The sequence below is a fragment of the Diabrotica undecimpunctata genome, chromosome 3 (genome assembly GCF_040954645.1).
Source record: "Diabrotica undecimpunctata isolate CICGRU chromosome 3, icDiaUnde3, whole genome shotgun sequence".
Lineage (NCBI taxonomy): Eukaryota > Metazoa > Arthropoda > Insecta > Coleoptera > Chrysomelidae > Diabrotica > Diabrotica undecimpunctata.
In genome coordinates, this window is record NC_092805.1 from 152,789,843 (window position 1) to 152,802,826 (window position 12,984).

The following is a 12,984-nucleotide window of genomic DNA, read 5'->3' on the forward strand; positions in this document are numbered from 1 at the left end:
TATATATTCCAAAAGCGTTCGGGGTTTCAAATTTCTGGGTTTGACGATCACCCACTCTAACACTGGCTGTTGCGTTTTGGTATATAGGTTTAATTATATTTATATACCGATAGTCAATTCGGCATTCTGTCGGCTTCCAACATTTTTTTGTTGATTTACGGTGTCGAATGCCTTTTCATAGTCGACAAATATTAAAGCTAGTGGTTTATTATATTCAGTGCATTTTTCTATAAGATTTTTTATTACCAGTAGGTGATCGTTTGTTCCATAGCCTTTTCTAAAACCCGCCTGTTCTATGGGCTGATAAAATTCCAATTTATTTTCTAGTCGTTTCGTAATTATTTTTGTAAATAGTTTATAAATATGTGAAAGTAGACTTATGAGCCTGTAATTCCTGAGGTCGGTAGCATCCCCTTTTTTATGAAGTATGATAGTTTCTGCGTTATACCACTGGGTTGGTGTTATTGCTTCCTGCAAACATCTAGTGAATAGTTTGGCAAGGACCTGCCATAATCTTTTTCCAGCCACCTTCAAGGCATCTGCCACTATTTCATCGCCTCCGGGGGACTTATTGTTTTTCATTTCTTGCACTGACCTTCGAACTTCATTGGGTGTTACGTCCGGTAAAATTTCAGATCCCTGATTGATTATCTTTGGTAATGATCCACTCCGGTTACATTGCTGTTCTTTGTATAGTTGTCTATAAAAACTCACTATCGTATTCATAATTTGAATTCTATCCTCAATGATTTGCCCCTGTTCATTTCTTAATTTGTGGACGTTTTTTCTTCCAATGGACATGCTCTGTCTGAGTACTTTCAAGCTTTTGTTTTCTTCTATTACTCTAGTTATTTCCATCGTATTGTATCGTCTCAGATCTTTTCTAACTTCCTTTTTAATTTTCTTATTCAAAATTCTTAGTTCATTTTGGTTATGATCCTGATTTTCCAAGTTTTCTTCTTTCCTCTAGAAGATGTTTTGTGTTGTGGCTTAATTTTTTGTTATTATTTTCAGGACGAGGACAGTATTTCTTTTCAGCTTCTTTCAATATTTGGGTAATATTATTGTTCATTTCATTGATGCTGATATTCTCTAAGTCGTGTGTATCCAAACTAGTCTTAATATTTTCTTCGTAAAGTGTTATATCTTCTGGGAACAGCCACCTTCCACTTTTCTTTTTGAGGATCATTTTTGTTCTTTCAACTTCAGTGTTAAAAGTGGTTTTTGCTCTAACTAGTCTATGGTCGCTCCCGGTTGAAAATTTATTCAATACTGTTACATCCTGAACAATATCTTTCCGATTTGATATTATGAAATCAATCTCATTTTTTGTTCTTTGGTTCATACTCTTCCATGTCCACTTACGTTGGGGTTTCTTTCCGAAGAATGAGTTCATCACAAAGAGATTTTCCTGATGTAAGAAGTCAAGAAGCCTGTTACCTCTCTCATTTCTCTCACCAAATTCAAAGTTTCTCATAGCAGATTCTGCATCATCTTGTTTGAATCCCAATTTGGCGTTAAAATCTCCAATTATCAATGTGTAATGTGTTTTTGAAGTTTGTATAGCTGCTCTGATATCTTCATAAAATTGATCAACTTCCTCATCCGGGAGCCTCGTAGTTGGTGCGTAAGCCTGTATAATTTTAAGTTTGTATCTTGGGTTTAATTTAAAAATAAGATAAATGACTCTGGTACATATACTTTTTATTGTGATTATGTTTGGTACCCATTTTTTATGGATTAAAAAACCCACTTCTCCAACAGATGAATCTTCGTTTCCTCTGAAATGGAACATATTTCCAGACTTAAGTATTATTTAATCTTCTTTTCGACGCCTAACTTCACTTATACCGATTATATCCCATTTTATGTGTTGTAGTTCATTCCCCAGTTCTATCATTGATGCTTCTGTTGATAAAGTTTGTACATTGTAGGCACATATATGCATTTGTCGTTTGTTTTGGTGGCCTGATCTCTTCCGGTGATTCTTAGCACCCTCTGCTTCAACACTATTCTGACCGCCACCTTGGTCAGGGAAATTGGAACCGCCGGGGACTGAGGGCCGTATACTTGATGTATCCATCATGAGGGGAAATTTGGCCATGAAACGCCGCGCTGGCCAAGCGTGTTGGCGAGTTTTAGAGTTGTAGTAGAAGGAAATATAGTGACCCGTCTGCCTTCGGAAACCTAATCGCCATTCGGGGTCGGAAGAAACAAGAGTTAGCCAAGAGAGGCTGATAGGAAAGATTTAAGACATTTCACTCAAGACAAGTTGAAAAAGAGTAAAATGTGAAGGCCTTTATGATCCGCCAGGTGCGTTTCATAAGCGTATGAGTATTTATTCACTTTGTGTTCCCGCTCATACCTCGGGGTGTTGACTACAGACTGTATGGCATGTCCAGCATGCCATAGTATGAAGAATGGTTTTAGCTCCTATTAAAAGGATTTGTCTTTTAAATTATTATCGACAGGCCCCATTTTTTTTGGCATTTTTTATGTGCATTCCTTGATAGATAAATACCACATCGCCATCCTACCCTAACCTATATGTATCTTTACAGTTGAGTAGGTCAAACAATTCTCGTCTGACTTAATGGACCATGAACTACACATTTCAAATAATTCTTGCGCAATAAAACTTGCGCTGACTTAAAAATTATTAATGTTTTAAAAATTTCGTATTAACTTTGCTTCTTAACTGCGAAATAAAAGTGCAAGAAAATACAATGAGCACTTATATTAGTCTTGTTTATTGCATTAAATAGAACTATTCTTTTTCTTGTTCTTCTTCTTTTTATGTAGACATAACTCCGTCTGTTTTTCAATGTGCCTCCAGTAAGTTGTCGTTTTATCGTTTTCGTGGTCTTCCTACTTATCGTCTTCCTATTAAGGAACCGTCTCTTGACGGCCTTTACTAATCTATTTGTTGTCTTGTTGTCATTCGGCTTTAGGATCGTTCCATTCTACTCTCTTATTTCTTACCCAGTTCTTGATGTTTTCCGCCTTGTATCTACATCGTATATCTGTACTTCTAGCTCTATCCCATAGTAATAAAATATAATGTGTTTTTCTTGATATATTTTTAAAAATTGGGAGATTGATATTTCTTTATCATTTCCTGCTTATTTTAGAGTTAGGTTTAAAAAGCGGATTATTGAAAATTATATCGACTGCGCCTTTCTTTTAAAAAAAAAAGAAGAGAAAATAAGTAAAACAAATATTACACTGAGCAACTAAATATTTTAATATTAATAGCTCTTTAAAATCTGCTGAATTTCCTGAACACTCTTACCAGTAGTTTCTGGATAAAAGAAATATATTAAAAATGCTCCTAAAGAACATGTTAATCCAAAGATCCACATACAATTATGACTGCCGATAATTTCTGCTACTAATGGATAACCTGAAATATAACATACAACGATAAAATTAACTGCTGTCATAACTAGAGCTGTGGCAGTAGACCTCACATCGAGCGGAAATAATTCTCCAATAAGGCCAAGAGGAATTGGACCAAGTCCCAAAGAATAAGAGAAGAAATATGCCAAGACACATACAAGTGGAATCCATTGAAATTGTACTACTAAAGGTGAGCCACTATTTTTGAAATAAAAAAATATACCCAAAACTGTTACTGGAATCGCTGCTGCTGCAGATGATATAACCAACAATCTCTTCTTGCCTACCCTTTCAACTATAATGGAGGTAAATCCATAGCTTATTACTTTGACAGTTCCTACAAAAATCGCTAAAGTATTTCCAGACAGATTTGAACCAGACTCGTTAAGGATGGGTGCCATAAGTGGCATAAATACCGGAACTCCAGACATATACTGTACAGTGATGGGTAGAAAGCCCAGTAGCATTCCTAATCTTGTCTCTCTGGTACGGAATAATGCCAATAAATTAGTATTTTTAGATTGTATAGAAGACGTTAAACTTTCACTTATTTGATTTAAGTCGGCTTCTAACTCCTTTTCAGATTTATTACTTCTTAATTTTCTTAGAGCATTTAAACATTCCTCCTTCCTGCCTTTTGATAATGAATAGACTGGACTTTCTGGTGCAAAAAAGAACAACACCAAAAAAGGTATCAACGGAGCTGCAGTTAGTAATGTAAAAGTTTTAAAACTAAAAATGGGTCCAATACAATACGTATATAGTTGACCGAGAGGAATACATAGTGTCATGATGCAACTAAATTTTGCTCTATTATGACTTTCACATATTTCTGTTAGATATATGGGAAGTATTGCCCAAACGCCAAAAAAGAAAGTGACCACAAAGGTAATCAAAACCGTTAATGTAAGAACACTATGAGTGAATGATGCTCCAATTATGCTTAGAAACATTACGAATGAAGTAATTTGTAAACCCTTTTTTCTTCCCATATAATCAGCTAATTTAGGGAGAAGAATGGAACCAATTAGACCCACTATCCCTGGTACTCCAAGTAACATGGAAATTTCTTTGGTTGATATGGGTCTTCCTAGCGGGTTAATGTTCGTATCATTTGATTTTAGTTTCATAATTGCAGGTGACGCCCAAACGATTGTGGTTGCTCCTACAAACCATGTTAGTGCTCCTAAAAATAAAAAAAATATTATTCCTAAATCCAAATTACACAAAAATTAATAAGCAAATAAATAGAATACTGCAATTGTTTTATAGTTAAAATATTTTATCGTATGGTGAGAGCCACCATTGTGTTAAATACCAACTATGAACGACACAATATGATAAAAAAGAAGCAAATAAACATATGGACACATCCAAACAACGAATAACATTTTGAAGATCATATCGGTAAATTCCTTCAAGAAAAATTATCAACAAATGATATTAACATCCTAAATGACATAATAGTAGAAGCAATAACAGAAGCTCAAAAGAAATGCTGCCCAAAAAGCGTGAAGGAAGAAAAAATTAGTCTGGAAACACAGAAAAAAATGGAACAAAGAAGAATACTGAGAAGCGACGAAAACTCTAGTAACGACGATATAAATTAAATGAACAAGGAAGTATCAACAGAAATCAGAAAAGACCTAAGAAAATAAAAAGATGAGAAAATCATCAAAACCATTGAGGAAAATAAGAGTATAAAAATAATGAGACGCAAACTCACAAATAGTCAAACTCAAGGATAAAAATGGCAACATCACATCAAACAGAAAACATTTGTTACAAATTGTGGAATCATTCTATGAGACATTATATAGCAACCAATCGACCCTAGATATAGTTGAATATCAGCAGAGGAATGTTCAAAATCAAGGTTCCGAAGATATCCCAGAAATCTCCTTGGACGAAATTTACAAGGCTCTAAAAAAGATGAAGAATAACAAAGCTCCGGGGGAGGACGGTGTCGTCACGGAAGCGATAAAGATAGGAGGCTCAGTACTGATAACCAAAATTCAAAAGCTCTTTAATCTATGCCTATGGAATCAAAATATCCCAACAATGTGGAATAATTCAATAACTGTACTCTTACACAAGAAGGGAGATATAGCAGACCTGGAAAGATACAGACCAATCAGTCTCCTTAACCATCTTTATAAATTATACACCCGAATAATAACGAACAGATTAGAGACAAAGCTGGATTTTTACCAACCTCGGGAACAAGCCGGTTTCCGCCCTAATTACGGCACAAACGATCACCTGCAGTGTCTAAAAACCCTGATAGAAAAAACTAACGAATATAACCGTCCCTTGGCATTGATATTTGTAGACTTTAAAAAGGCGTTTGATACAGTGGAACTACCGTCCATCTTAAGAGCAGTACAAGATTGCAGGGTCTACCACAGATATTGTAATATAGTTAAAAATATATATGAAAATACCACAACAACCATAAGTCTACATTCAGCAACTAATAAAATAAAGATAAAAAGGGGAGTCAGGCAAGGTGATACCATGTCACCAAAGCTGTTCATTACCGTTCTTGAGTATGCATTTAAAAAACTAACATGGCAACAGAAAGGAATATCCATCGATGGAGAAAGATTAAACCATCTACGTTTTGCGGACGATATCGTGCTTCTGTCAGATAATCTGGGAGAGATCAAAGACATGCTCCAAGAACTGAATTACAAGAATTACTACAAGAAACTGGGCTGGAAATAAATTTCGAGAAAACCAAAATGATGACCAATATGGTTCCCAGCGAAGAGATACAGATCAATAACAAGGTAGAATTAATCGATAAATACACATACTTGGGTCATGAAATTACAATAACCAGAGACAACCAAACCTGCGACTTAAATAGACGAATCACGTTGGGATGGGCGGCACATGGAAGGATGAGAGACATTTTTAAAACAAATACCCCAATTCACCTGAAAAGGAAGGCATTTAACCAATGCATCTTACCAGTCTTGACCTACGGAGCAGAGACCTAACTTTAACGAAAGCTACTGCCGAAAAACTGAGGGTAACACAAAGGCGAATGGAGAGATCAATGCTGGGCCTGACCTTGAAAGATCGCGTGAGAAATGAGGAGATACGCCGACGAACTGGCGTAGACGATATTATACTGCGAATCAATAAACAAAAGTGGAGGTGAGCTGGACATGTTGCTAGAATGGAAGACGGAAGATGGACGAAGAGATTATTGGAGTGGAGACCAAGAGCCGACAAGCGAAGTCGAGGCAGACCACCCACCCGATGGACCGACGACCTAAGGAGAATAGAAACAAACTGGATTGCAGCAGCTAGAGATAGAGGAAACTGGAGACGTTTGGAGAAGGAATATATCCAACAATGGATGTGAAAATGGGGCTGGATGATGATGATGATAGATATTTTACACGAATTTCGCTTCTCTCACTTTTGTCGTGTTTCCATTATTGAGAACCGTGATTTTTTCCAATACTCCAACAAATTTTCTCCATTGATCAGAGTTTCGGACCACCTGGTTAGTGACCGTTCTTTAAGTCTTTTCCCCGGAACGTTTCCAGAAACATGTAATTTTTCTAAATTTTTGTCACTTTTCGTAGAACTGTACATTTATTTTTGCGATAATAACAGCAGAAAACAATTAATTAAAAATAAAACAAAATAAAAAGTTAACTATAACTCTACGTAAATTTCTTGTGTTTGTTTGTCAAAAATAGCATTCAGTTAGCCCCACGACTCAACATTTTGTTAATAGCCACAATGCAACAAATATATTTTTTACTCACAGGTTGATTTGTCTAAATTTGAATCTTCCATATCCAAGCTTTAATAGATTTAAAAACAGCACTATTCAATAAGATATATGACACAGGTAAAATACCAACAGACTCTCTAAAATCAACATTCGTAGCATTACCAAAAAAATCGAATTCCTCACAATGCGATGATTATCGAATATTAAGCTTGATGTCTCATGTCCTTAAAACTTTTCTCAGAATTATCCATACACGAATTTACAAGAAGTGCGAGTTCCAGATGAGTGACACTCAATTCGGATTTCGAAACGGATTGGGAACACGAGAGGCTCTTTTTGCTTTAAATGTGTTAACGCAACGATGCAGAGACATGAATGTAGATGTATATGCATGTTTTATTGACCATCGAAAAGCATTTGACTGCGTTAACCATCAAAAGATGATCGAAATTCTGATAACAACTGGAGTTGACGAACAAGACTTGCGAATTATCTCAGAACTATACTGGCACCAAACGGCAACAATTGAAATAGAGCACACAACATCCGAAGACATACAAATCCGACGAGGAGTGAGACAGGGTTGCGTCTTATCACCGCTACTCTTTAATTTGTATTCGGAGTCTATATTCAGAGAAACATTAGACGAGGTCTAAGGCGGAATTAAGATTAACGGAATCAGCATAGACAACATCAGATATGCTGATGATACCGTCTTAATAGCAAGCAACGCACAAGAACTACAAAATATAATAAATGCGGTAGTTCACCACAGCGAAATGTTCGGTTTACATATAAACGTTTCCAAAACTAAAACTTTAGTATTTTCAAAGACACCAATAAACGTACAGGTGTATGCCAAGGGTCAAATAATAGAACAGGTAAATTCCATAAAATATTTGGGAACAAATATCAATAGTCAGTGTAATCCAAAAAAAGAAATCCTATCAAGAATCGAACAAGCAAGGAAAACATTCATGAGCATTAAAACATTTTTACAAGATCAGACCTTAGTCTACAGCTTAGAATCCGAATGATCAGATGTTACGTTTTTTCTATCTTACTGTATGGCTGTGAAAGTTGGACAATGGACTCTGAAATAGAAAAAAGAATAGATGCCTTTGAGATGTATATATACAGACGAATGTTGAGGATTCCATGGGTACAAATAGTTACTAATGTTGAGGTACTTCGTCGCATGTGTAAACAAAAAGAATTACTAAGAATAATCAAAGAGAGGAAAATGCAATACTTGGGTCATGTGCTGAGAGGCGAAAGATATGAATTACTTCAAGTTATACTGGAAGGAAAAGTACAGGGCAAAAGATCAGTAGGAAGACGCCAGAACTCGTGGCTGAAAGACCTGAGGAGATGGTTCGACCGCTCATCCGCAGAGATCTTTCGCGCAGCAGTTTCCAAAACTACAATTGCCATTTGGATCGCCAACCTTCGAAAGAAGACGGCGCAATGAGAAGAAGAATATCCAATCTGGTAATATGTTTCTTCGCACCACCTACAACCAGCAGCAGTTGTAGCCAAACTTATTACACGTGTATTTATAAATAGCTTGATTCTCTTTTATTGGAAGTTTTATTACAACTAATCCACTGCCCTTCAATTTCGATTTATTTTTAAACACTAAATCTCGTTTCCATCTGTTTATAAACATCACTGCCGTTGGTCGTACTTTACTTCAACTAACAATTGGATCTTGTGTTTTACCAATCCGATAACAATAATTAATGTCGTTTTCGGATATTTGTATATTTAATTTATTGTTAATGCTTTTACTACCTGTTAATGTAGTTATTCTGTCTCACTCTCAGAACTATTGTTAAACACGAGACCGTTTAGAAAGTACATAATTCTGATAATTGTCTTCCATCCTTTTCTCAGAGGAATTACACTTATGTCACGCAAAGTGGAGACACGCCAGAGCCTCTCCCTGTATTTGACCATCATTAACGTCAAAGCATGTAGAGTTTTCTCCTTCAATTCTAACGCACGAGCTTACGTTTTGCAATGTTAGTTGGGTCAACTTAACCAACTTCGGTGGGATCCCAAACAAAGTCTATTATTGCATTATATAATGCAATTCTTTTAACACTGTCATAGGCTGCTTTGAAGTCGACGAAGAGATAGTGTGTATCTATGTTATATTCTAGTGACTTTTCTAGAATCTGCCCATGTGCTTGAATTTGATGTATAGTTGATTTTGCAGCAGTAAATCCGCATTGATATTGACCAACAATATTCTTTGAAGATCTTCTTGTAGATAATCTGGATGAGAAAGCTTTAAAGCACGTTCTTTTAATTCTGTTATAAGGTTCATTTTCATCTTATTTGGATGTTGAGAGTAATAGCTTATAAATCTATTACTACATATGGGATTTCTGAACCATCTGGTTTTCAACATATTGTCTGTATTTCTTACAATTCTCATGTCAAGGAATGGTAGAGAATTATATACCTCTTCCTCAACTGTAAATTGTATATGTTGTGTAATGTCTTTATTTATTTATAATTATTTATATTTTATTTATTACTTCTTTACTAATTTATTATATTGTTCTTATTTTAATTTATTAAAAAGCACGATCATATATATCAACAATTTATTTGATTAATAATTACATAATTTATGTATCCGAACGCTACAACTAAATCGCGACCGCGAATCTTCAAAACTAACCAACTGTTCTTTAAAAACTTTCGTATTTATATAAAAAGCACCGTTAACTAGAATCTCGTCGAAGGATGTCGACCTGACCCTTGGCGAAAAAATCTAGAAGGTCACGCCATACTGGTTTTATTCAGCCTAGGGAGACCCGTCGATCTTCTTTTTCGAAAATACTCGAATGAATAAGCATATTAGTAATAAACATGTTTACCGTTCTGAGTCATACGACACGTCACCACCTATCGTAACAGTTGATTATGATTGTTGAAAATGTTGACTGTTTCAAGAATTTTGTGTTTAGGAAGAGCCAAAACTAAATCAAACAATAAGTGTTCATACAGGTACTGTCTTTCATTCATTGGACATGTCCGTACCATTTGAGCTGCTTTCGTTGTATGCCATCCATGACTGTACCTACTATTCTCATACTTTATTGCATCCAGTTCGGCTTCATATCTTTCTTCGATGTCTCTGTTAATCGTCTCGTTTCACAACCGTGTAAATAAAAGCATGCTTTTTACCACAATTTCATGGGTTGTAGTGCTAGAGAGAGCATGTCAGCTGAGCCAAAATGAAAAATAATCCTCCGTATTGCTTCCACTGGAATAAGCTTGACCGTTCAACTGGGCCCGGACTACCTCCTTCTAATTCTTTACACTCCTGTTTTGAAATTAATAATTTCAAAATAATACTCATTATTTTGTCTAATTACCTATTTAGTTGTCAAAACAGATACATTATTACCTAAAGAAGTGAAAGTGGTTCAATTTAGAAATTATATAGTAAATAATAAATATTTGAAAACTGATGCACATATTTCTCCCGCGATTTGGGCTTCAAGTACTAATTTTATAAATCGCACTATTAATAGACGTAAATCCTTTCATTTTAATTTCACGAATGTTTTTATTCGCCACATCTCAACTATTTACATTTCAGAATATTTATCATCGAACTGTAATTCTACGTTAAAAGCCAATTTGTCAGTAAAGAAGTAACAAAAAAAAAACAAAAGAAAATATAAGACATAAAAAAACGAATTCGGCAATACTGTGACCTCAAAATATCTTGTTATACATACCTGTATGTACCTTTGCTAAGTTGTGAATGAATTATTTAATAAATAATATTACTCTGGTATACTCGTATTATTCTAATTACCCCATAACCGCACTGAATAGAAGATCTCCCGCTCGCTTTATTGTATAGACCCAAGACTTTTCACTACAGGGGGTGGGTGTCCGGTTGTAAGTAGGTAAAAAGCCCAACTTTAGTACAAGATGACGTGTAGAATATTCTTCGTGTTTTCGTAAAGAAAGATATTTTTGAAATAGATATCGTACTGAATTTTACCGTTAGGATTTTCGAGGATAAGCCTTAAGAGCGTAGGCGCAAAATTTCGAGCCAATGCTTTTTAAATGCATTCATTTTTTTCGAATCCTAAAAAAACTAATAAGTATTTTTGAAAAATCTAAACGCAGAATGAAAGAATACATTATTACTGAGGGCCGAAAGTCCCTGAAAACTTCTATAATGTTTATTTTAATAAGTTACAGGGGTGAAAAAAAGAGAAAATTTAGTGTGATTTTTAATTTCAACTATCTTATTCAAAAATACTTTCTGTTTATTCTAACGGACTTTCGGCCCTCGGTAATAATGTAGTCTTTCATTTAAAAATATTTGTTAGTTTTGTCAGGATTCGAAAAAAATGATTGCATTTAAAAAGCATTGGCCCGAAATCTTGCGCCTACGCTCTTAATACTATCAAGGAAATTTTTGAAAAGTTTCTTCGAGCACTTTAATTTTGTCCAAGAGATTATTACTTTTGGGATTAAATGCAATACCCGCATCCGTATTTTAATCAATAAGCGATTTGATCTCCTCAATGCCACTTTTCACGTCGGTTTCAAGCCGCTTAACCTGACTTTCAAGATGTTCCTGATCCGACACAGGTTTTTCTTAAATTTTCATATATCGTGACTTAATGAAGAATAAATACGATGAATTTTAACTATTAACAAACAATTATTACTATTTTTCACAACTATATATAGAAGCCCATTAACACAACCTACATTTACAGCTCCATCTTGACTATTGATCAAGATCAGTAAATGGATATTTACTGCCGTTGTGAAGGAAAACTGGAGAAGCGTAAATATAAAGATCATGCAAAAATTAACGCAATCCTATGTGTTATTTTCTACTCTTTTTAGTATATCCTTTAAAGATATTTTCACTGAAACACTTGAACCTGGAGATAAGAATTCGAACTAACGGAGAATACATCAACAATCTCCATTACGCTGATGACATTACGCTGATGTTACTAGCAACCAATACAACAATATAAAAATCGCAAGCAAAATTACAATAAAAATAAAAAACTGTATTTACAATATAATTGCCTTACCTGTGATTATAGTAAAATACAAAAATAATGTATCTGACTTCTCGTTTGTATTTTTTACTTTGTATTCTTGTCGAGTTTCTACACTAACTGCAGTATATTTAATTTCTTGTGAGCTAGTCTTACTGTTTTCTTTAATTAGAGTCATTCTGACCTTAACCTATGTTATGTACGTGAAAAACCAGTTTTAAAAAGTAAAAACGCATTATTAACAATTTTTTATAAATATTAAACTGAAACTTAAAATAACAATTAACAAGTCGCTTAATATTAGTCCATTGCAAATACGTAATCCTGACAATACAATGGAGACATGATCTAGAACAATATTTCTTTGATTAAGATTTAAACGTTATAAAGATGTTTTAGCAAGAATAAATAAGTTATAAATTTTCACATAGTACGTTGTATTTAACATCGTTTGGAATTTAGATTTGAAGCTTATTAAGATATTTTCTTAGTTGTTAAAAAATTAATATACTTACGTAATAAAACGTCTATGGAATCGGCTCCTATTTGATGAAAAATCATGTTAAATAAGGATGTTCACAAACAAATTAACAATGTTTCTTATTAACATCTCATTTGTTTGCCACTTTAGCAAATAAACTTAATATTTCACTAAACATTAGCATCCTTTTTTGCCCTATACACCTGCAATGAATTAAATATTGTATTTATATGGGATTTAACAACAATTGTGTACAACAAAAATTATATTTTACATTTGTTTTCGGC

At 34.5% G+C, this 12,984-nt stretch overlaps 1 protein-coding gene across 1 annotated transcript; it reads right to left on the reverse strand.

Annotated features, from left to right (window-relative positions):
* Positions 1–3,231: 3,231 nt before the first annotated feature.
* LOC140436237 (facilitated trehalose transporter Tret1-like) lies at positions 3,232–12,539 on the reverse strand. The gene is made up of 2 exons (XM_072524934.1): positions 12,250–12,539; positions 3,232–4,585 (listed from the first exon to the last, which is right to left on the reverse strand). Exons 1-2 carry the CDS (start codon positions 12,392–12,394, stop codon positions 3,249–3,251), a joined length of 1,482 nt encoding a protein of 493 aa, XP_072381035.1. The 5' UTR covers positions 12,395–12,539; the 3' UTR covers positions 3,232–3,248.
* Positions 12,540–12,984: the final 445 nt, after the last annotated feature.

Coding starts and splice junctions, on each gene's coding strand:
- LOC140436237 (XM_072524934.1), bottom strand. CDS start 12,394: ATGACTCTAATTAAAGAAAACAGTAAGACTAGCTCACAAGAAATTAAA. Junction 4,586..12,249: donor GTATTTTACTATAATCACAG/GTAAGGCAATTA, acceptor TTTTATTTTTAG/GAGCACTAACATGGTTTGTA.